The 22500-nt window shown below is 48.2% G+C and overlaps 3 protein-coding genes and 1 long non-coding RNA gene across 20 annotated transcripts in view; 3 read left to right on the plus strand and 1 right to left on the minus strand.

Moving 5' to 3' along the window:
- Window positions 1-826, plus strand: part of LOC137790768 (uncharacterized) — a 26535-nt gene extending 25709 nt beyond the window's left edge. For all 10 annotated transcript variants that reach the window (XR_011077948.1, XR_011077949.1, XR_011077955.1 and 7 more), the window contains one exon: window positions 1-826. This exon is cut by the window's left edge. This is a non-coding gene — a long non-coding RNA (uncharacterized lncRNA).
- LOC137790767 (solute carrier family 35 member F2-like) overlaps window positions 1-1388 on the minus strand; it is a 4865-nt gene extending 3477 nt beyond the window's left edge. Inside the window, exons 1-3 of the mRNA XM_068585285.1 lie at window positions 1276-1388; window positions 889-1064; window positions 181-308 (exon numbers count right to left, since the gene is read on the minus strand). Coding sequence (XP_068441386.1) covers window positions 181-308; window positions 889-1064; window positions 1276-1385 — 414 coding nt within the window. The 5' untranslated portion in view covers window positions 1386-1388. The remainder of the gene's footprint in view (window positions 1-180; window positions 309-888; window positions 1065-1275) is intronic.
- Window positions 1389-1864: 476 nt separating this feature from the next.
- Window positions 1865-16608, plus strand: LOC137790614 (cullin-5-like). 2 transcript variants are annotated; one of them, XM_068585007.1, is made up of 19 exons: window positions 1865-1988; window positions 4600-4709; window positions 5448-5547; window positions 5701-5877; window positions 6055-6196; window positions 6311-6456; window positions 6915-6995; window positions 7179-7272; window positions 7467-7597; window positions 8329-8436; window positions 9896-9960; window positions 10192-10324; window positions 10399-10530; window positions 10837-10960; window positions 11529-11704; window positions 11829-11990; window positions 12132-12250; window positions 12413-12536; window positions 13457-16608. In XM_068585007.1, exons 1-19 carry the CDS (start codon window positions 1965-1967, stop codon window positions 13649-13651), a joined length of 2343 nt encoding a protein of 780 aa, XP_068441108.1. In that variant the 5' UTR covers window positions 1865-1964; the 3' UTR covers window positions 13652-16608. The 2 variants fall into 2 exon arrangements, with proteins under 2 accessions (XP_068441108.1, XP_068441109.1); XM_068585008.1 differs by lacking the exons at window positions 12413-12536; window positions 13457-16608 and having other exon boundaries at window positions 11829-12062; window positions 12132-12230.
- A 2412-nt stretch (window positions 16609-19020) lies between these two features.
- fat3a (FAT atypical cadherin 3a) overlaps window positions 19021-22500 on the plus strand; it is a 72086-nt gene continuing 68606 nt past the window's right edge. For all 7 annotated transcript variants that reach the window (XM_068585296.1, XM_068585298.1, XM_068585301.1 and 4 more), the window contains exon 1: window positions 19021-19172. The gene's annotated coding sequence lies outside the window, so the exon portion shown is untranslated. The remainder of the gene's footprint in view (window positions 19173-22500) is intronic.

Here is a 22500-nt window from a genome sequence, read left to right on the forward strand (position 1 = left end):
CATACATCATGTTTTTATATTTGAAGTTAGTTGAAAGATTACATTTCGTGAACGTCAAAAATAATATTATAAAATATGTTTTTGTTCTCTTATCAGAGCAACCTTTTTAAAGGCAGAAATAAAGCTGAAGTTTAAAAAAACAAACCCAGATCTTTGTCTGCACGACCAGCAGCTGCTCACCTGCACACTGGTGATGGTGGTGTATTGGTACGCCTTCACCACGGCGTAGTTGGCCTCCACGTCCACCAGCGCCAGCAGGAGGTACTTCCACCATCGCCTCCTCAGGATCTGTAAAATACTGTCATCCCCTACGTTTTAAAGGGGAACGCCCTGAACTTCAGTACGGACATCGACTTGTTTCAAAAGCCGGAGAAGAGACGCTGAAGCTCTGCTTGTGTGCACGTCACTTTGAACAATACATCCATGAGTGTAAATGTGATCATTATTGCTGCTGCTGGTATTGTACTGTGCAGAACATTTTACAGTAGTTTCACAAGATGGAGCTCATTTCGAAATACTTGAATTGAAGAACTCCAGTTAAATCTTACATGTATATTATACTTCTTTACTTTAACTAACATTTTAAAATGGAGTATTTATAAACTGGTATTACTGTAGTAAAGGATTTGAGTGCTTCTTCCGCCACTGCTGAGTTGTAGCAGAATAATTAATTGGCATGAAACAGACTCAAGTTCTTTACGACATAGTTGCTCTTTCTTTATAGGGTCATGGCTTCAATTACACAACACTAAAAGTCAAACAGAGACATTTAGTAGTATTACTAATTGTTTAATAAAGTATTCCTCTCGTGATACGGGTATCAGGACCCAACGTGTGGGTGTGTGTGTGTGTGTGTGTGTGTGTGTGTGTGTGTGTGTGTGTGGTTACCTGTTCTGCAGAGCAGCATGGGTGTGTAGGTGAAACACAGCAGGGCGTAGTTCAACAGGCTCTGCAGCATGGGCGTGTTCACGTGGAAGCTCGTGGCCAGGTACTGGGAGCTGACGGCCGTCCCACAGACGAGCACAGCCAGACCCTGACCCAGGGTCAGCGTCTTGGCCAGCTGCCTGCGAGAGAAACAGGTTTTAAACCTCTTTCCTTGAAACATTCTTGAGAATGTTACAGCGACCAAATACATTTACTAAGTAAGAATTCAAAGTACTTTACATGTGTACTTGCATTGCATGCAACATTATGCTTCTACATTCAGACTGCCCGCTCTGTTCAAAAGGTAACAAGAACATGCGCTCTCCTGCTCTCGTCTCCGTGTCCACTCACCAGGTGAAAACCTCCTTGACCTCCCTGACCCTCAGCATCAGGCCAGAGCTTCGGCTCTCGTCGCTCACGTCCACGGGAGCATCGTCCTCCTCGGACTGCTTGGTGGCCATGCTGCCGCTCTGGTGATGGTGGAATCCTTTCTGACTTTTTCCACGGTGACAACAAGCTTTTAACTTCCTGACGTTTCCCCGAATGATTGACTGACTCAGAGGGCAAAGATCGCTCTGTCACTGATCTGAGTAAAGCATTAAAGACAGCCAGCAGCACTGATAAGAAGATAAGCACTAATGATGAAAGATTAAACCAGTCATCACTTTGCATCTTCCTATTTTCACTGTCATCTGTTTTCTGCTAATGAGATTACAACCTATATTCCTCATTGTTTTTTTCTTGAAATACCATTGTTGGAAACTGATTAACATTAACTTAAGTGATGTACCTAAGCACAATGTACTGGTACTTTTCTTGAGTATTTCCATTTTATGCTCCTCGGCAAAACTTCAGAGGGAAATATTCTACTTTTTTACTCGAGCTGTATACTTAAAAATATTTATTGCAGGACTTTTACGTATTGATCACTCAAGGATGAGTACTTCTTCGACCACTGATGACGTCAATCCATGACGTCATCCCGAGCCAGCTGGAGCACCCGTCTCGCGAGATTCCACGAGACGATAAGTTGAAGAAACATGGCGTCGTCGAATTTGTTAAAGGTAAGAAGCACTTGAATATATCGTATTTCCCACATTCGTGTACAGATTTTAACTCTTCGTGTTTATACATTTACACTATTAGTACATTTATTCACTATTGTGGCATATATGTGTTTCCACTAATAGTGTAAATGTATGAAATAAGTGCACAAGTAGGTGCGCCTGAAGTCACAGTTGTCGCCGCTGTCGTTATTGAAGTCCGGTGTTGTGTCAGAGTCTGTTCCCCAACGAAGCTCAACCCGTCCGCCACCGGATCCCGGTACGTCTGCGTCTGTCATTGACGACGAACCGGGGCCGTTACCCGCATTTCAGCGACGACGAGCCGCAGCTCAACAAGAACCGTATCGAGCCCAAACCCACCGCGCAGGGCACGGGGACTGAAGCGGACTGTCGCGGCCACACGAGACGCCGCTTCCCCGAACCGGGTCTGCTGGGCTCGGTGTCCCTGACCTGCTTTAGCGCTTTTACTTGCGCTAGCTAGCTAACCAAGCTCTTCTCGAGATGACACAATACACCGTCTGTCACAAGGCCCAGTGGAACATCACCTCCACCCGTTCGTGGCAGGGCTTTCTCTGAAGTACTCGTCCAGGTCCTACGTGACTATGACCGCGTATGTTAACCGCTGGTCACTGGCCACTAGCTTGGTATGCTAGCAGGAGAGGCTCGTTAGCGCCACTAGCTCAGGCCTCCACTTCACCTGCGCGGCTCGTGTTAACGGCTCCAGGGACCGTGGGCAGAGAGCCACGGGGTCCCGGAGCAGCGGCGCTATTTCAGTAGTGGAGTGTAACTTAAGCACCTGAACCGTACAGTGTTGAGCTCCTGGTCCTTTCTGCTCCTTTACGTTCAACTGAACGGTCCTGTCCGTCCTGCTGAGCTCTCCTAGTGTACTAACCCTCCACTAAAGTAGTGTACTAACCCTCCACTAAAGTAGTGTACTAACCCTCCACTAAAGTAGTGTACTAACCCTCCACTAAAGTAGTGTACTAACCCTCCACTAAAGTAGTGTACTAACCCTCCATTAAAGTAGTGTACTAACCCTCCACTAAAGTAGTGTACTAACCCTCCATTAAAGTAGTGTACTAACCCTCCATTAAAGTAGTGTACTAACCCTCCATTAAAGTAGTGTACTAACCCTCCACTAAAGTAGTGTACTAACCCTCCACTAAAGTAGTGTACTAACCCTCCATTAAAGTAGTGTACTAACCCTCCATTAAAGTAGTGTACTAACCCTCCACTAAAGTAGTGTACTAACCCTCCACTAAAGTAGTGTACTAACCCTCCACTAAAGTAGTGTACTAACCCTCCATTAAAGTAGTGTACTAACCCTCCATTAAAGTAGTGTACTAACCCTCCATTAAAGTAGTGTACTAACCCTCCACTAAAGTAGTGTACTAACCCTCCATTAAAGTAGTGTACTAACCCTCCACTAAAGTAGTGTACGTTTTCACTCCACTGCAAGTATCTACTTTGATTCAGATTAACAATACAAATCATTATCAATGATTTGATTGGAAGTATTAATATAGGTTATCTACCCAACAGTTGATCAACTAATTAAAATGCAGCTGCAACATTGCAGCACTGAGCTTGCAGCACTGAGCTCTTTACTGCATAGTGGGGATGGACAGCAGCTGCACACTGATGCTGCTCCTCTGGGATGTAGTTCTACACTGAATATCTTCTTAATTCTTGACTGTTTGGTTAGTATTGATATCTCCAATAACTTGTGATGGACATTTTTCACTATTTTCAGACATTTGTTAAAAACACATGACGAGGTTGATTATTTAAGTGTAAAGGAAAATAGTCACAGACTTTTAGCCGCAAAGCAAAACACACATGTAATCATTTACCATCAGGTTATTACGCTGTCGTGTTGAAATGTTAGTACTTTTTTTTAAGTGCATTATGGTGTGAGTGTGCGACTATTTTCCTTTGCAGCTCCCTCGTGGTCAGCAGCTCTCCACTGGTGTGCCTTCACTTTGTCTCTCATCCCGAGGCCGTTCCCTCATACGTTTAGACCTCTGGTCAATGGGAACATAGCTGTCAGTTGCAAACCTGCAAGGAAATATGTTTACAATGTGATTTGTGATAAAGCAGGCATTACAATATGGCCTCTGATCTGGAGACTTCAGTGAAAATAAGTATTTAATGGCTTAAATGAAGCGTTGGAACAGGTTGATGTGTAGTAAACACGTTATTTCACGTTCTCCTGGTGGCAGTGATGGTTCTCCGGCTTCCTCTCACAATCCAAAGACATGTGGTCTCGGTTAATTGGAGACTAAATTGTCTCTAGGCATTGATGCCTGTCTGTCTCTGAGAGCCCTGAATAAACTGGCATCCTGTCCAGGCCAACCCGGCCTTCGCCCCATGTCAGCTTGCATCGGCTCCAGCGCCCCCAAATAAGACAAGCAGGATAATGAACAACATGTTGTGGTTTCCTTTGTGTGACCCAGCTCGTCGAATGAAAGCTGTTCTACTCATCGGCTTTTGTTATGTCTTCAGTCTTTATCTTTGTGTTTCTCTGCAGCTCTTCTCTGACTCGCTTCTCTTTCTCTCGGCTCCTTCCTCTTCTTCCTCCCACTCCACCCATCCCATATCTCTCCTCCAGAACAAGGGCTCCCTGCAGTTTGAGGACAAGTGGGATTCGATGCGGCCCATCGTCCTCAAGCTGCTCAGACAGGAAGCCGTCACCAAGCAACAGTGGTTCGACTTGTTCTCGTAAGCGATGCTTTCTGCTCGACCCTTCCTGTCGTCGGTCTGGTTGGAGACCGAGTTCCTCTGCAGGATCAGTACAGCTGCTGCGCCTCTGATTCTGAGAATAGTTTCCTTACTCTGAACAACAGCCACTCACAGATGACAGCGTACTATTTCAGTGCGTTTCAGCAACACACACACATGCAGGCTTAGTTTTTAGCAACAGGTGTTGTGCTTTACATAAGCCTGTTGGTGGATTGTGTCATAAACTTAAAGGAACAGTGTGGAACATTTAGATTTGGGGGATCTGTGAACATGAGTAAAATATGTTGTATTCATAACTATGTTTTCTTTAGCGTCTAATCACTTAAAGGGTACGTTAGTACAGAGGGTGTCGTATACTGTTCAGGTTGTAAAGCCCAGGGGCAAACGGGCTTCATGAATATAATGGACTCAACTTCTGTGGTAATGTGGTAAAGGAAGAAGAGCATGTTGGTAAGAGGGCGAAGGTAATTCAATATCACAAGAATATCTGGATACAGGATTTCATCACAGTATTATTGCATTAAATGTCTCATACTGACGTATCAGCCCTTGTTGACGGCAGCTCTTCTGGCCCGAAGTAGGATGAGAAGAGGAATTCTCTTATCAACTCTCCCAATCGCTCTGGAAAGACGGGGCCCATTTCAAGAGATATTTCTGCGAGTTTGAAGTGCTCAGTTTGACTGAACCAACTTTTAATTAGTCTCTGTCTGTCCCCAGAGATGTTCATGCTGTGTGTCTATGGGATGACAAAGGACCAGCCAAAATCCACCAAGCTCTCAAAGAGGACATCCTAGACTTCATTAAACAAGCGCAGGCTGTAAGTCGGTGTTCATGAGTGCGAGTTGGTTGCTTCTTTCTAGCACCAGTAAGCTCACTCCACATATGTAACCCTTTATGTTGATTGGTACTTTACGCAGCATCAGCATCCTGGTCACTTTTACAACTTGTGCTTGCATCTGTTGCTTGGCAGCGGGTGCTGAGCCACCAGGACGACACGGCGCTGCTGAAGGCCTACATTGTGGAGTGGAGGAAGTTCTTCACCCAGTGCGACATCCTGCCCAAACCCTTCTGTCAGTTGGAGATCACGCTCATGGGCAAACAAGGCAGCAACAAGAAAACAAACATGGAGGACAGCATCGTGCGCAAGGTGAGCAACAACAAGATGATGAGATGGCGTGTGAGGAGCAACGGAGGGATAGAAACAGTTCAATGAGCAGCAGAGGAAGACGTTTCCTTTAAGAACCCTTCTTGGACGGCAGGAAATGGAGGAAGTTATTAGTAAATGTACACATTTATTACGGCCCTTCCCTTGTTTTTTTGGCAGCTCATGTTGGACACGTGGAACGAGTCCATCTTTTCCAACATTAAGAATCGCCTGCAGGACAGCGCCATGAAGCTCGTGCACGCCGAGCGGCAGGGCGAGGCCTTTGACTCCCAGCTCGTGATCGGAGTACGAGAGTCGTACGGTAGGACGGACAGAAACGAGTCCTCTGTGAACCTTCTGGATGGGATGTCACATGAAGGCTGAGATGGAACTGAGCGCTGCATTAACAGTAGGTTGTCTGCTTCTCTCCCACCAGTCAACCTGTGCTCCAACCCCGAGGACAAGCTGCAGATCTACAGGGATAACTTTGAGAAAGCCTACCTGGACTCCACAGAGAGGTTTTACAGAACGCAGGCGCCGTCGTATCTGCAACAGAACGGCGTCCAGAACTACATGAAATATGTACGCTACAATGCTAATGCTACTGATTAGTTCACGTGTTATGATGAGGAATGGGGTCTGTTTGACATGTAGAAGAGAATGCTGACACATGCTTTGATGAGGGAAGGGCTGTTCATGTGCCTACACATTAGTTTAAGATATAACTGCCACCTGCCACCAAGTCAGCTGTTTGATGTAAGTTGTTTTAACGGATAGAACAAATGTCCAACTTGATTAAAGTCACAAGTCAAGGATAGATCACGGTGAATCATTAATGAAAACACTCATTCTTTTGCACAGCAGAACGCCATCCAGCCGTATCTCCTAAACTTATCCTTACTTATACTGTACTGAAGCTGCATTTGGTGGTCGGATGTTAGGAGGAAGGCGTTCCCTTGTGTCCGTCCATCAGAGTCTTAGTTGTGTGTTAGTATTCACTGGATTCTTAGTATCTGTGATTGTGTTTGGTTTCTCTGCAGGCAGACTCCAAGCTGCGAGAAGAGGAGAAGAGAGCGCTGCGATATCTCGAGACGCGTCGTGAATGCACTTCTGTTCAAGCAGTGAGTGTTTTAACCTGAAGCTCCAGTGCTCTCATGTTTCCATTTGTTTTGTCCTCCTGAGTAAGTATCTGTATTTTCAGGAGCTCTTTGGTCATAGAGGTCGTAGAACAGCACAATAGATGCTCCTCACGCTTTAGTGTCTGTTCATGTCACAGCTGAGCCCCTGCTTCTGTGTTGCCCCAGCTGATGGAGTGTTGTGTGAACGCTCTGGTGACATCGTTCAAAGAGACCATCCTGGTCGAATGTCCTGGGATGATCAAACGAAACGAGACGGACAGTAAGTACGGAGCTTTTTGATGTTATAGTTGTTTTATTAAAAGCCTAATAAAAAGTGCAAATATAAGACATCTTTGGATCCTCTATTCCTACGAGAGATAATCCTAATCCAACTTGAAAGCTTGGAAGCAGGGCTGAGTTGTTATTCTCCTCCCTGCTGTTCATGTCCTGTGTGTGACTCCATCACCTGAACAGAGCTGCAGCTCATGTTTTCACTGATGGACAAAGTGCCCAGCGGGATGGAGCCCATGCTGAAAAACCTGGAGGAACACATCGTCAACGCTGGACTGGCAGACATGGTGGCCGCCGCCGAGACCATCACATCTGTACGTGAACCAGCGCTCGCTTCAGCAATTAGTCGGCTGCTCAGTTTCAGGTCGTTTGTCGTCAGTTACAGAGAAGCAGTCATCGGCTCCAGTCCTCACATCCCAGACTCCTTAAACAATCATCAAGGAACATGAATACAATCAGTCAAGTAACTCACACATAACATAGAGTAGAAAATGAAATGTAACATGTGTAACACAAACAAATAGATTTGTGATAAAAGGAAGGAAAACAGAAAGTTCTTTGCCACATCGATCAGCTGTTTCCATCTAGTTGGTCACCTGACCGTCACACAGGAAGTAAAACAGGAAGTGAAATGATATAAAGGTGTCACACAGGAAGTAAAACATAAAGGGAACGTGACCGTATACATACAGACATCGGAGGATTAAACCCAAAGGTTTCCTTTATTCATAAAGAGGTATTTTGTTGGTGTTTGATAAAAATAAATTTAAAAAAAGTCATAAAAGAAAAGTCTTGAATCATCAAAGGTTGAGATAGGGTTAGGGCTAGTGGAGCCATCTCATAAATATAATATAAATCACTGTTGTTCACAACAGGAACACATGATGTTCAGTAGATTTGTTCAGAGCAGGAAGTCGTCGTTGAGTTCTGGAGCAGCAGTTTGATTTAATCCAGAGGTCAAAGTGAAGCGTTTACCAGGTGCAGTAAACCAGATGAAGTTGATGTTGGAGGGCAGCTGTTACAACAGATGTTTGTGTTTGTGCAGGACTCTGAGAAGTACGTGGAGCAGCTGCTGACTTTGTTTAACCGCTTCAGTCAGCTGGTGAAGGACGCCTTCCAGGACGACCCGCGCTTCCTCACAGCCAGAGATAAGGTCTGTCTTCAGCGGTGACCGCTGCTCTGCGCCGGAGGCTGTGGAGGTCGTTCCATCTGCTTTCAAACTGTGTTTTCAGAGAGAACGGAGCCAGCGGCGTAACCGCTTCATCCCCGTGTCACAGCCATGGCCTCTCTGTAGAGTCAGGTCATGACTCTACAGAGAGTCAGGTCATGACTCTACAGAGAGTCAGGTCATGACTCTCTGTAGAGTCATGACCTGACTCTCTGTAGAGTCATGACCTGACTCTACAGAGAGTCAGGTCATGACTCTACAGAGAGTCAGGTCATGACTCTACAGAGAGTCAGGTCATGACTCTACAGAGAGTCATGACCTGACTCTACAGAGAGTCAGGTCATGACTCTCTGTAGAGTCATGACCTGACTCTACAGAGAGTCAGGTCATGACTCTACAGAGAGTCAGGTCATGACTCTACAGAGAGTCAGGTCATGACTCTACAGAGAGTCAGGTCATGACTCTACAGAGAGTCAGGTCATGACTCTACAGAGAGTCAGGTCATGACTCTACAGAGAGTCAGGTCATGACTCTACAGAGAGTCAGGTCATGACTCTACAGAGAGTCAGGTCATGACTCTACAGAGAGTCAGGTCATGACTCTACAGAGAGTCAGGTCATGACTCTCTGTAGAGTCATGACCTGACTCTCTGTAGAGTCATGACCTGACTACAGAGGTTTCCTACGTCGCCACGACGCGACCGCACAACAAAGTCATGCTTTCCATTCACGCCCCGGTAGGTTGTTGTCACATCGAATGGAACCATCAGCTTCCTGTCCCGCCGTGTTGTTGACTGAGAGGCTCACAACGAGCAGACTGAGTTCAGACCTTTGAGCGTCGGGACGTCGTTCAGGTTCACAGGAACTTCAAGGAGGAGCAACTGATGTCACTATTTTCTCCTCGAGACTAAATGAATAATAGATTCATCTAAAGCATAATTAACTGAATGATATATGTAATCCTGTGTGTAACCCTCCTACATGTTGTGTTTCCTGTGTGTTACGCTCCTACATGTTGTGTTTCCTGTGTGTAACCCTCCTACATGTTGTGTTTCCTGTGTGTAACCCTCCTACATGTTGTGTTTCCTGTGTGTAACCCTCCTACATGTTGTGTTTCCTGTGTGTAACCCTCCTACATGTTGTGTTTCCTGTGTGTAACCCTCCTACATGTTGTGTTTCCTGTGTGTAACCCTCCTACATGTTGTGTTTCCTGTGTGTAACCCTCCTACATGTTGTGTTTCCTGTGTGTAACCCTCCTACATGTTGTGTTTCCTGTGTGTAACCCTCCTACATGTTGTGTTTCCTGTGTGTAACCCTCCTACATGTTGTGTTTCCTGTGTGTAACCCTCCTACATGTTGTGTTTCCTGTGTGTAACCCTCCTACATGTTGTGTTTCCTGTGTGTAACCCTCCTACATGTTGTGTTTCCTGTGTGTAACCCTGCAGGCGTACAAAGCTGTGGTCAACGACGCCACAATCTTCAAACTGGAGCTTCCTTTGAAACAGAAAGGGTGAGTGTAGTGCATCTTTGTCCAAAACGTCTTTGTAGGAATGTCTTTTCTGTTTGATTAAAAACTTGTGTGTGTGTGTGTGTGTGTGTGTGTGTGTGTGTGTGTGTGTGTGTGTGTGTGTGTGTGTGTGTGTGTGTGTGTGTGTGTGTGTGTGTGTGTGTGTGTGTGTGTGTGTGTGTGCGCGCGTGCATCCATCCATCCATCCATCCATCCATCCATCCATCCACACAGTGTGGGTATGAAGACTCAGCCCGAGTCAAAGTGTCCTGAGCTGCTGGCTAACTACTGCGACATGCTGCTGAGGAAGACGGCTCTGAGCAAGAAGCTGACCTCGGAGGAGATCGAGCTCAAGCTGAAGGAAGTGGTGCGTGTCCTTCTGGTGGCCAGCAGGCCCTTTAGCGCTAACTCTGTTAACGGTTACATGATCTCTCCTCGCAGCTCCTGGTGTTGAAGTACGTCCAGAATAAAGACGTGTTCATGCGTTACCACAAAGCTCACCTGACCAGGCGTCTCATTCTGGACATTTCGGCCGACAGTGAGATAGAAGAGAACATGGTGGAGTGGCTGAGAGTGAGTGATGCCGTTCTTTAAAGTCTTTGTCAGAAGCTCTCATGCTAGAGCAGCGACTCGGCACTAAAACGCTGCTGAGCTCTGTGGAATAAGTAAACATCAGGGTTTTACAAACCACTTCCTGACCTGGAGCTGACATGTTGGGTTTGAAACAGCAGAACATTAACAATATGTGGAAATATCTGGTCAATCAGTATGTCAATGAGACCAGAAGTGTGACCTCGCGTTTAGAAGTGATGGTTTGAAAAGAGAAAGCGCTGCACAGTGAAGACGTTTGTCCTCTTCTTTCTTGTCCTCTGGCTGCAGGAGGTGGGGATGCCTGCAGATTATGTCAACAAGCTGGCCAGGATGTTCCAGGACATCAAGGTCTCAGAGGACCTTAACCAGGTCTTCAAAGAGATGCACAAACACAACCGGCTGGCGCTGCCAGGTAACACACAGACACACACGCTTCAGTCCACTCTCTCTGTACACAGAAGCAAAGAGAAGCAGAGAAACCTCCTCGTCTTCTTGAGTCACTGAGAGAAACAGACCTGGTACAGTCCCTGCTCCTTCAGGCTGAGATCAGCTGTTCAGGTTTTGTTGTAGAATGACGTTGCAGAGTAACTGACTGCATTAAAAAGAGGATTAGCAGGCGAAGACAACACGAGTTGTGGAAATCTTCCTCAAACTTGTCTAATATGAGACGAGGACAAAAAAATGGTCATCATGACGCCGTCTACGGGTTTCTGGACGCTCTTCTGAAGCCTCGAGTCTCCATCTTCATTCACCACCGCACATGTTTAGGTTTTTTACAAACGATGTACAGACGTTGCCAAATGTGTAAAGAGGAGTGACATAGAGACTTTGTATTTGCTCCAGTAGTGGCAGCGACCCGTCAATCACAGGAAGCCCCGCCCTAAAGCGTGCCCTGCTTGTTGAGTTTCTACAGACTTCTTTTGAGAGCAGAGTCTGCTCACAACAGACTGTCCGTCTGAGAATAACGGTGTTCCCTCTAGCGGACAGCGTGAACATCAAGATCCTGAACGCTGGAGCGTGGTCGCGGAGCAGCGAGAAGGTCTTCGTGTCGCTGCCCACGGAGCTGGAGGACCTGATCCCCGAGGTGGAAGACTTCTACAAGAGGAATCACAGCGGACGCAAACTGCACTGGCACCACCTCATGTCCAACGGCATCGTGAGTGAGCCGCAGAGGCCGCTGGGGTCCTGCGTTCAATACAAGCAGTTTATATGCCTCATATTGTGTCCTGGGGCGCTCCCTCTGCTCCTCACCTTGTCTTCCTTCTCCTCCCTCGACCCAGATCACCTTTAAGAACGAGGCGGGGCACTACGACCTGGAGGTCACGACCTTCCAGCTGGCCGTGCTGTTCGCCTGGAACCAGAGACCCAGAGAGAGGATCAGCTTTGAGAACCTGAAGCTGGCCACGGAGCTGCCGGACGCCGAGCTGCGCCGCACACTCTGGGTCAGAGGAATGTTTTGCACCTCTTACAGTGTATGCAGGATGTAGTTGTTTGCTGGTTTCTAGAGGCACAAGGTGACTGTACACACACACACACACACACACACACACAGGTGGCGTGTCTGATGATGCCTCTCTCTGCAGTCTCTCGTGGCCTTCCCCAAGCTGAAGAAGCAGGTGTTGTCTTACGACCCCGCCGTGAGCTCGCCCAAAGACTTCACCGACAGCACTTTGTTCTACGTCAACCAGGACTTCTCCCTCATGTAGGTTGTGCTTTGAGAAAGAGACAACTACACAGAAAGCCTTCATAATGTAGAATTAAATATACAATGATAATCATGCAGTAAATGTGTGTATTCGTATGACCAAATAAAGGAACTATGCATTGTGTTAACCAGAACAATGTGTGTATTTTTTTTCCTCAGCAAAAACTCCAAAGTCCAGAAGCGGGGAAAGATCAATCTGATTGGTCGCCTGCAGCTGACCACTGAGCGAATGAGGGAGGAGGAGAACGAAGGAATCGTTCAGCTCAGAATACTCAGGACTCAGGTGAGAACGTCATGTTCTTCTCTTGACCTTTTCTTTAGATCGCTGGTCACCACACAGCCTGCAGGTTACACACCACACAGCCTGCAGGTTACACACCACACACCACACAGCCTGCAGGTTACACACCACACAGCCTGCAGGTTACACACCACACAGCCTGCAGGTTACACACCACACAGCCTGCAGGTTACACACCACACACCACACAGCCTGCAGGTTACACACCACACAGCCTGCAGGTTACACACCACACACCACACAGCCTGCAGGTTACACACCACACACCACACAGCCTGCAGGTTACACACCACACACCACACAGCCTGCAGGTTACACACCACACACCACACAGCCTGCAGGTTACACACCACACAGCCTGCAGGTTACACACCACACACCACACAGCCTGCAGGTTACACACCACACAGCCTGCAGGTTACACACCACACAGCCTGCAGGTTACACACCACACAGCCTGCAGGTTACACACCACACAGCCTGCAGGTTACACACCACACAGCCTGCAGGTTACACACCACACAGCCTGCAGGTTACACACCACACAGCCTGCAGGTTACACACCACACAGCCTGCAGGTTACACACCACACAGCCTGCAGGTTACACACCACACAGCCTGCAGGTTACACAGCACACAGTTTCCAGGTCAGTGGTTTTCTGGCCATCAGGAACAAATCCTCATGAGATCGTCAGCAGCGCTACGAGAACTTCCGTCCTGCTTTCTTTGTAAACTGTGACGTCGGCGCTGTGATGGAGGCTCGCGAGCGACACGGTGTCGCTTCAGAGGGAGGAAGACGTGTAGACGGAGCTGTGAGCCAGTACGAAGGAGCAGGACAGGAGGGGTGAGCTGGGTCATCCACCTGAAGGGTCTAACACGATGCTTCCTGTGTTTCTCATCAGGAGGCCATCATCCAGATCATGAAGATGAGGAAGAGGATCAGCAACGCCCAGCTGCAGACGGAGCTGGTGGAGATCCTCAAGAACATGTTCCTGCCTCAGAAGAAGATGATCAAGGAGCAGATCGAGTGGCTCATCGAACACAAGTACATAAAGAGGGAGGAGGCGGACATCAACACCTTCATCTACATGGCCTAGGCAGCGAGGGAAGGAGGGAAGGAGGGAAGGAGGAACACTTTCCTCCTGGCCTGCTAACCGGTGCTTAAAAACCTTGCGAGAGGAGAAGCAACAAAAGGAGGAGGAGGAGGAGGAGGAGAAGTAGGAGGAGCCTTTTCAAACAAAAAGAGTGTGTGTGTGTGTGTGTGTGTGTGTGTGTGTGTGTGTGTGTGTGTGTGTGTGTGTGTGTGTGTGTGTGTGTGTGTGTGTGTGTGTGTGTGTGTGTGTGTGTGTGTGTGTTACGAGCAGCGAGTCTGCACTGCCCTCTAGAGGCGGCTCAGAGGAAAAGAAAAGACAAAACCCAATGAAATACTTCCTGCCTTACTTTGTCAACGACGCAGAGCCGCGAGGAGGACGAGCTGATATCAATCCTTCGCTTTCACTTAATGCCACAGCTGCCGTCTTGCGGCCGCCATTTTGCAAACGTCCTCTTCTATTTGTCTTATTTTTGAACTAGGAATGCAAAAGAGGAACAAAAGAAGCTGCGAGGGAAAACTGCCATCGAGGTTGAGCACAGAAACACTACCGAGGAGTATTTTTGCCAAATTGTGTGTGTGTGTACATATGTCTGAGTGTGTGTGTGTTTGTGTGTGTACACACTGTCAACAGCATGCTGCTCTATGACTTTTGTTTGTTTGTCACACTTTGTGTCTGAGAACGTTGGAACATGACCAGCCTCTTTTTTAGATGCTGGTATTTCTTTTTTTTTTTCTTGTATTGTTTGTCAACAGGTAAACAACTATTGTCCGGACGCGCCTCTTTTGTGTGTTGGGAAATGATCACACCGCTAACTATTTATTGAGCCTAACGGCGTCTGAACCGAGGAGATGAACCGCCACACAGGACGAGTGAGCCGATGCTCTACAAACACTTTGAACACTGAGTCAGAACGATGGAAAGAGTTTCCCTCCGAACATGAAGCCTTGTTGCACGCTGTAAGAAACGAGAGAAACTCACCCCGACATTGAGTCTGTCTGTGTCTTTAGGACTGATAGTAAACACATCATAAGTACCCAACCCATCCTGTCATGAAACACCACGGAGTCCCAAGATTAAAGTGATATTTTTATGAGAAAATCAAAAAAAGCTGTTGGCCGCTGCTTGTGTACCTAATGAAATAACAATCACAGTGTGAAATACTGTCTCTAATAATATCTATACATAATAATACTGTCTGTTTTATCCCAGAACCCCCTTGTTATCACAAGCATGCAGACTTTCTGGTCTTTCTGGTCTTCTGTCCACTCAAAGCGCTTCAACACGTCTCCCTGAGAGGAGCTGAGCTTTGTTCTGTTCATCTGGAACGACCACACCATGCACAGCCGTCACCGTGCCGTCACCGTGCCGTCACCGTGCCGTCACCGTGCCGTCACCGTGCCGTCACCGTGCCGTCACATGCTCCACGCGATGAAAACAGGTCTCTGGTGAAGTTAGACTGAGGTTTTTCCTCCTCATGTTATTATTGTGTTCCCCAGAAAGCATCTACATTGGCCCGAACACACACGGTCCTTGTTGAACTGTTCTAGCACTCAGACAGCTCGTGCTTCCTCTGTAACGCTCCTCTTCCTCCGGCCGCTGAGCGTGTGGAGACTTTGAGACGTCTCAGCCAACAAGAAGAAGAAACCGCAGCACATGTGAAGATGATCCATCAGAGAACAAGTTCTGTTCTTTTAAACGTGGGCGTGTCCCTTCAACATGAACCCAGCTTCAGGATGGAGGACCAGGAAGAAGAGGAGGGGGTCACTGTCGTGTTCCAGCTCAACCCTGAACATGAGATATTCAATATCTAACAAACATACAGATGAAGTCTCCTCCATGTTAGAGTTCTTCATGAATTCATAGCAGTAGAGATGTAGACGCTCAACACTCCTCATGTGCACGCTGCGGCTTCATGTGGGTTCCTCATCCGTTCATGCAGAGACAGAAACACTCAAATATAAAGAATCCTTCAGTGTTCATTGTGTTTCTCACGGCTTTTATTCTCGGAGCCTCGTGCATTTTTATCGGCTGCAAATCTAAAATTCTCCACAGAAAAATATCCGTCTTAAAAAGAAAAGTGTTTAGTGTTTCCCAGAAGCAGTGAAGTGCTGCAGGAAACAAGAAATAAGAAGGAAACACGCTGCTGACACTAAAGTAGAGGATTGAGCTGCATGTCAAGACAACACACAACAACACAGAGAACACGACAACACAACACACAGGACACAACAACACAACACAGAGGACACAACACACAGAGGACAAGACAACACACGACAACACAGAGGAGGACACACTGTTTGATCGGAGTGTGTGTGTGTGTGTGTGTTGCACTGCAAGAGGAACAACAGTGACTCTGTGATTTAATTTAAGGTCTTTATTCAGTATTTGTTACTTTCATCCTTCAACATGTTCTTGTTGCTTCTCTTTCCTCAGATGTTTTCTCAGTTTATGTTTATGCAACTTGCTCCTCAAGAGTTCAGCCACTTCCACTTGATTTCATTCACTTTTCCTGCAGTTTGCTCAAGAAGCTGAAGCGTCTCCTGGACTCTGAGTCAGAGGTCGGTCACATCGTCCTTCATGGGCCAGAGAGTTCTCGTGGTGACGGGTTTTACTTCTTTTAATGGAGGCAAAGCGATCACGTTGTGCAGAGTTTCTCTCTCCGGTTGCTGCAACGTGTTGCTGTTTGTCTTCTCTGTGAAAGAGGGAGGAGCCAATTGTTCTCCCAGAATGCAAAGCAAAGGCAAAACTAACAGTCTACCGTGTGGACACATTGATAACCATATTAACCAGCTGCAGAATGGGAACATAAGGCATGCTGGGAAATGTAGGTTATTACTAAAACTGTCAGGCAAATAAGACAATTACGATTTTGTGGTTGTTTTTTTCCCTTCTTTTCTTTGTTTTCTTTGCGTATGAACACTTCCAGATGCTCTGAGCTTCAGTTCATCTCTTTGATGTCGCTCCAACGATGTCGCGGCTGTGAAATGATATTAAAATAATTTTAAAACTCCGTGGTTGTGGTTGTCTTGTGAAAAGCCTCCGAGAGGAAGAACTCTGCAGAAAGAGCTGCAGTAAAGAAAGACTGACGGGACACTGGAGGAGCGTCTTCCTGCATGTTCGGGACATCGCAAAGTAACTCAATACTTTGTGCACACGTTTCATTTTCTCTGTGTAAATTAGAATGTTTTGATCCATCAGCCTGTTAGTCCTCTGATCCTGAAAGATCTCAACAGCTGCTGACGGTTCTTCTTCACGAGAGCTTCAACGTTTCATTTTTCTCAAGCGGCACGTTTGCGTTTCCCTCAGCGGCCGCTGTGATCTAAAGCTCAGTTTATGTCGGAAATGTGTAAATTAAATTGATTGTTTTAAAATTGAGGGTCTTAAGTCAATATTGGGATTGACACCAAAACAAGTGAACCTCAAACATCACGCCGTCACGTTCACCTTTGCTCTCCTCCAGCAGGCGGTTCTGCTGGAGGAGAGACAGAAGACCAGCAGGCCTTTCTTCTTCACCGCCGGCCGCGGTTCTGGTACCGAGCACCAACGCTTCCCTCCGCTGGCTTCTCCGCGCTCTTGGAGCAGCTGTTGCTGACCAATCACAGCGCATGTTAATGCTGACGTCCTTACAGCCTGTAAGTCACACTAAAGATCTGATTGGTTGAAGACTATGACAATCAACGAGAACGTCCACTAACTTTAATCTGCAAAGGTCACTTAGAGGGCCTTGGACCGGTCTTCTTCCAGAGAGACTGTGACTCTCCTCCCAGACACTAGGTGTCACTGTGTTGCTTCTGTTGCAGGTGTGACTGAGCATCGTCAGTCTGGATGAGTCTCACCTGAGCCGGTAAGCCTGGCTATGAAACACCTTCTGGGTTTGGCAGCCTGACATCCGGTGAGTCGCTGCATTGACGCCGTTGTTTTCCCTTAACTGTTTGCTTTGTTTCTTTGTGCGCGTGCACACACACACACACACACACACACACACACACACACACACACACACACACACACACACACACACTGCTCCTCGTCAGCACCATGTTGGTTGGGACTTGGAGGTGAAACCTGATTGGACGAGAGCTCTCCTTAGCAGCCGCAGGCTGAAGCAGAGCAGCAGAGGAACACAGGAGCTGTGACAGGACAACATGAGCAAAAAGGGAAATAGTTGTAATGCATGTAGAATGAATTTATAAAACAGCTTTGTGTCCAGGCCAGCAGAGCCGGCTCCGCTGTGCACAGCAGCACCTTCAACATCCTTCTGCACGACAAACGAGGAGAGAAAAGCTTCACTAGCGATCATCCTCAGACTCAGAGAGGCTGCAGCTCTGCAGTGTTGAGGCTTCACGAGCAGCGACGTCCAGCACGAAGCCGAAGAGCAAACTCTGAGCTTTCTGCACCAATTACTGAAAATAATGACAGTGGAGACAAAGATGAGGTTGAAAGGCCTTCACGTCACTTCACCCCGTTCTCCAGCGGCTCCAGTTAAAGATCAGAGTTGCTCACGGAGCTGTTTATGAATCCTCATTGGAAAATGTTGATGAGGATATTAATCATATTCATATTTAACTAATAAACAAACGCTTTAGCACAACCCCAAGAAGCCCGAGTTCTTACCTTGGTTTATGAATAAAAGACATCGAAAGTCATTAGTGAAAGTTGAAGTTCAAGACCATCTGTCTGACGCCCTCATTCCTTCCTTCCTTCCTTCCTTCCTTCCTTCCTTCCTTCCTTCCTTCCTTCCTTCCTTCATTCCTCATCAGCCTGACAAATAAACTGGACAACTAGAGCTTTAAACACATCAAACTTAGCTTTATAAAAGAAACATTTTAATTATATATATCCAACTGCTATTCCTTGTTTGACCTTTTTGACGAGTCTGTGTAAACCTGAACATACATGTGGTGACTGTCATGTGTGTCTGTATTGTATGCAAATTAAACATATTGAACATGTTAAACATATGAAACATAACCCCTCTATCCTATCATTGCTTTCCTGTAACCTGTAACGTGCACGCTGCTCTGTAAACACGTGAGTGCGCGCGACACGTCAATGAAAGAAGTATTTAATGAAAGAAGTATTTAATGAAAGAAGTATTTATTGAAAGAAGTATTTAATGAAAGAATTATTTAATGAAAGAAGTATTTATTGAAAGAAGTATTTAATGAAAGAAGTATTTAATGAAAGAAGTATTTATTAAGTCCACCTGAATTAAAACCGCAGCGCGAGGGTGACATTGCGCAGAGTCTCCGGTAAGTGTCGCTGTTACGCGCACCAATGCGCGCGACCCCGCCACTTCGTGACCGCGCGCAACAGCAGTAGTTGTTGCGCACAGAGCGCGCGCATCGGAGCGGCAGTCGGTCGGTCGGTCGGTCGGTCGGTCGGAGCGGCTCTGCTGGAGAGGAGCAGCCTGCGGACTCGGAGCTTTCCCCGGGATCCCCTGCAGCATGGCCGGCTGAGCGCCGCGGGCGGAGCGAGGTGTGAACGCGGGGAACCGGGATCCACAGACCGCGTGAGGAAGGTAGGCGAGCCGGACCGAGCGTGAACATCTGGCGCGAGAGCCTCGCGTGCGGAGCTGCGGGGCTCCGGACCGGACCGGACCGCCGTGTCTACGGTTGTCATCGTGTTCTCCTCGCGGTGGAAGCTGCTCGGAGTCATGGAGACGTTCATGAACGTTCATAACCGTTCATTACCGTTCATTACCGCTCATTACCGTTCATTACCGTTAATAACTGCTGTAGCTTCACTGCTGCAGGTGCATCTGCCTTCTGATGAGCATCAGGACGAGGCCTCAACACAATGGCCCGTTTACTGCGGGACGACAGCAGGATGTGTGTGTGTGTGTGTGTGTGTGTGTGTGTGTGTGTGTGTGTGTGTGTGTGTGTGTGTGTGTGTGTGCGTGCGTGCGTGTGTGTGTTGCTGCAGACAACATCTAAATTGGCCAATGATCATTCATGAACGCAGCGTGCACGAAGCCTCCATAGGACGCAGCGTGCGCGTCTGGAGAGGCAGACTGCGTCACGAGGTCCGAGCAGTCAGGGAGGGCTTCTTCTCCTCTTCTTCTCCTCTTCTTCTCCTCTCCTCTCCTCCTCTCCTCTCCTCCTCTCCTCCTCTTCTTCTTCTCCTCTTCTTCTCCTCCTCTTCTTCTCCTCTTCTTCTCCTCTCCTCTCCTCCTCTCCTCCTCTTCTTCTCTTCTTCTTCTCCTCCTCTTCTCCTCCTCTTCTTCTCCTCCTCTCCTCTTCTTCTTCTCCTCTTCTACTCCTCTTCTTCTTCTCCTCTCCTCTCCTCCTCTCCTCCTCTTCTTCTCCTCTTCTTCTCCTCTCCTCTCCTCTTTTTCTCCTCTTCTTCTCCTCCTCTTCTCCTCCTCTCCTCCTCTTCTTCTCCTCTTCTTCTCCTCCTCTCCTCTTCTTCTTCTCCTCTTCTACTCCTCTTCTTCTTCTCCTCTCCTCTCCTCCTCTTTCTGCTGAAGTCTTCTTTAATCTGAGTGTTTGTGAGCTTCATCCTGTCAGCAGCAGCAACACAACTGTCTCTCCACTTTACAGATCCTCTTCCTCATCACACCTTTCCCCTTCACCTCCTCCTCCTCACATCTTTCCCAACACTTCCTCCTCCTCCTCCTCCTCCTCCTCTTCCTCCTTTCTTTCCTCAGGCTGATAGAACTCTGTCTGGCCCCCTGAAAGCTGCCATGTTGTTGTTGTGTGTTCTTGTTGTTGATAGTTTGTGAGACGAGGCTTTGAACAACATGTCAGAACCAACCTGGAGTTCTGCTGAGGCTCATCCATTCTAGAACAAACAGGATGTTGTGTAGCACGGACCTACAGGGTGTTGTGTAGCACGGACCTACAGGGTGTTGTGTAGCACGGACCTACAGGGTGTTGTGTAGCACGGACCTACAGGGTGTTGTGTAGCACGGACCTACAGGGTGTTGTGTAGCACGGACCTACAGGGTGTGGTGTAGCACGGACCTACAGGGTGTTGTGTAGCATGGACCTACAGGGTGTTGTGTAGCACGGACCTACAGGGTGTTGTGTAGCACGGACCTACAGGGTGTTGTGTAGCACGGACCTACAGGGTGTTGTGTAGCACGGACCTACAGGGTGTTGTGTAGCACGGACCTACAGGGTGTTGTGTATTGAGGCTCATCCACTGATGTCTTGTTCAGAACAGAAACATGACGTGTACAATAAGTCTTTCATACAAAATAATACATAAACATGCACTTCATTAATCCCTTTGGGGAAGTTCTTCTCCGCTGTGGACCCGTCCAGGTGAAGCAGCACTGTGCTGCCTGAGAGGAGCCCGGGAGCAGCTGGGAGTTAGGTGTCGGGCTCAGAGACAGTTTGACGTGTGAACTATGGAGGGACTGGGGATGGAACCAGCAACCTTGTGGTAACGGGACGGTAACTGCTGGTCGATGGATAGTCGAGGCTGTTTTTGTTTGTTTGGAAACATCTTTGTCGACATCAGAACCAGCAATGACAGCTGGTGAGTGCTAAGAACCAGACAGGGAGCCAACGTGGAGGTCGACGCCATTGTTGTAAAACGTGTGAGTTTGGCCGTCCACAAGAGGAGGAAACAACAGAGTCCTCTGTCCTCTGTCCTCTATCCTCTGTCCTCTGTCCTCTGTCCTCTGTCCTCTGTCCTCTGTCCTCTATCCTCTGTCCTCTGTCCTCTGTCCTCTATCCTCTGTCCTCTGTCCTCTGTCCTCTGTCCTCAGTGCTCTAAAACCCCGGCTCCGTGTAGACGTAGTGTGTGACAGGTGAGCTGCTGTGGACGCAGCAGAGAGGCGTTGCAGTGCGGTGACGGCGTCCTGCGGCCGCTTGGAGGCTGACGGCTGCAGACAACATGGAGAGCAGAGGCAGCTCTGACCTCGGCGTGGGGGAGGGGAGGTGGAGGCCTCCTTTCATTCGTTTTGTTCTCCGCCTCCTGAGTGCCGCGCTCCACAGGCTGCTTGTGTGAAAATGGCATCGCTGCAACCCCTCCTCCTCCTCCTCCTCCTCCTCCTCTCCCCCCTCCTCCTTCTCCTCCCCTTCCTCTTCCTCTTCTTCCTCCTCCCCCCCCCCCTCCTCCTTCTCCTCCCGTTCCTCTTCCTCCTCCTCCTCCTCCTCCTCCCCCCCCTCCTCCTTCTCCTCCCCTTCCTCTTCCTCCTCCTCCTCCCCCCACCTCCTCCTCCTCCCCCTTCTCCTCCTCCTCTTCCCTCTCTTTTCCTTCATCTCTGGGCTCCTGAGGGGTTTGTGAACGTCTGTTGGTGCCAAAATGCCAGCACACTGCCCCCCCCCCCTTTCTGTGTGAGAGACAGCAGCAGACGGGGGTCGGGTCAGTGTTTCCTCCCTCCTTGCAGCCGGCTGGTGTTTCCTCCCTCCTTGCAGTCTGCTGGTGTTTCCTCCCTCCTTGCAGTCTGCTGGTGTTTCCTCCCTCCTTGCAGTCTGCTGGTGTTTCCTCCCTCCTTGCAGTCTGCTGGTGTTTCCTCCCTCCTTGCAGTCTGCTGGTGTTTCCTCCCTCCTTGCAGTCTGCTGGTGTTTCCTCCCTCCTTGCAGCCGGCTGGTGTTTCCTCCCACCTTGCAGTCTGCCTGTGTTTCCTCCCTCCTTGCAGCCGGCTGGTGTTTCCTCCCTCCTTGCAGTCGGCTGGTGTTTCCTCCCACCTTGCAGTCTGCCTGTGTTTCCTCCCTCCTTGCAGTCTGCTGGTGCTTCCTCCCTCCTTGCAGTCGGCTGGTGCTTCCTCCCTCCTTGCAGTCGGCTGGTGTTTCCTCCCATCTTGCAGTCTGCTGGTGTTTCCTCCCTCCTTGCAGCCGGCTGGTGTTTCCTCCCTCCTTGCAGTCTGCTGGTGTTTCCTCCCTCCTTGCAGTCTG

Source organism: Clinocottus analis, unplaced genomic scaffold (genome assembly GCF_023055335.1).
Source record: "Clinocottus analis isolate CAN_PGR_092001 unplaced genomic scaffold, fCliAna1.0.p SCAF_2, whole genome shotgun sequence".
Taxonomy (NCBI): Eukaryota; Metazoa; Chordata; class Actinopteri; order Perciformes; family Cottidae; genus Clinocottus; species Clinocottus analis.

What these genes read in the sequence shown, in the direction of transcription:
- LOC137790614 (XM_068585007.1), top strand. Translation starts at nt 1,965, where the DNA reads ATGGCGTCGTCGAATTTGTTAAAG. An exon ending in TCCAGAACTACATGAAATAT is followed by an intron (nt 6,457 to 6,914) that starts GTACGCTACAAT and finishes GTTTCTCTGCAG; the next exon opens with GCAGACTCCAAGCTGCGAGA. An exon ending in CCGCCGAGACCATCACATCT is followed by an intron (nt 7,598 to 8,328) that starts GTACGTGAACCA and finishes GTGTTTGTGCAG; the next exon opens with GACTCTGAGAAGTACGTGGA.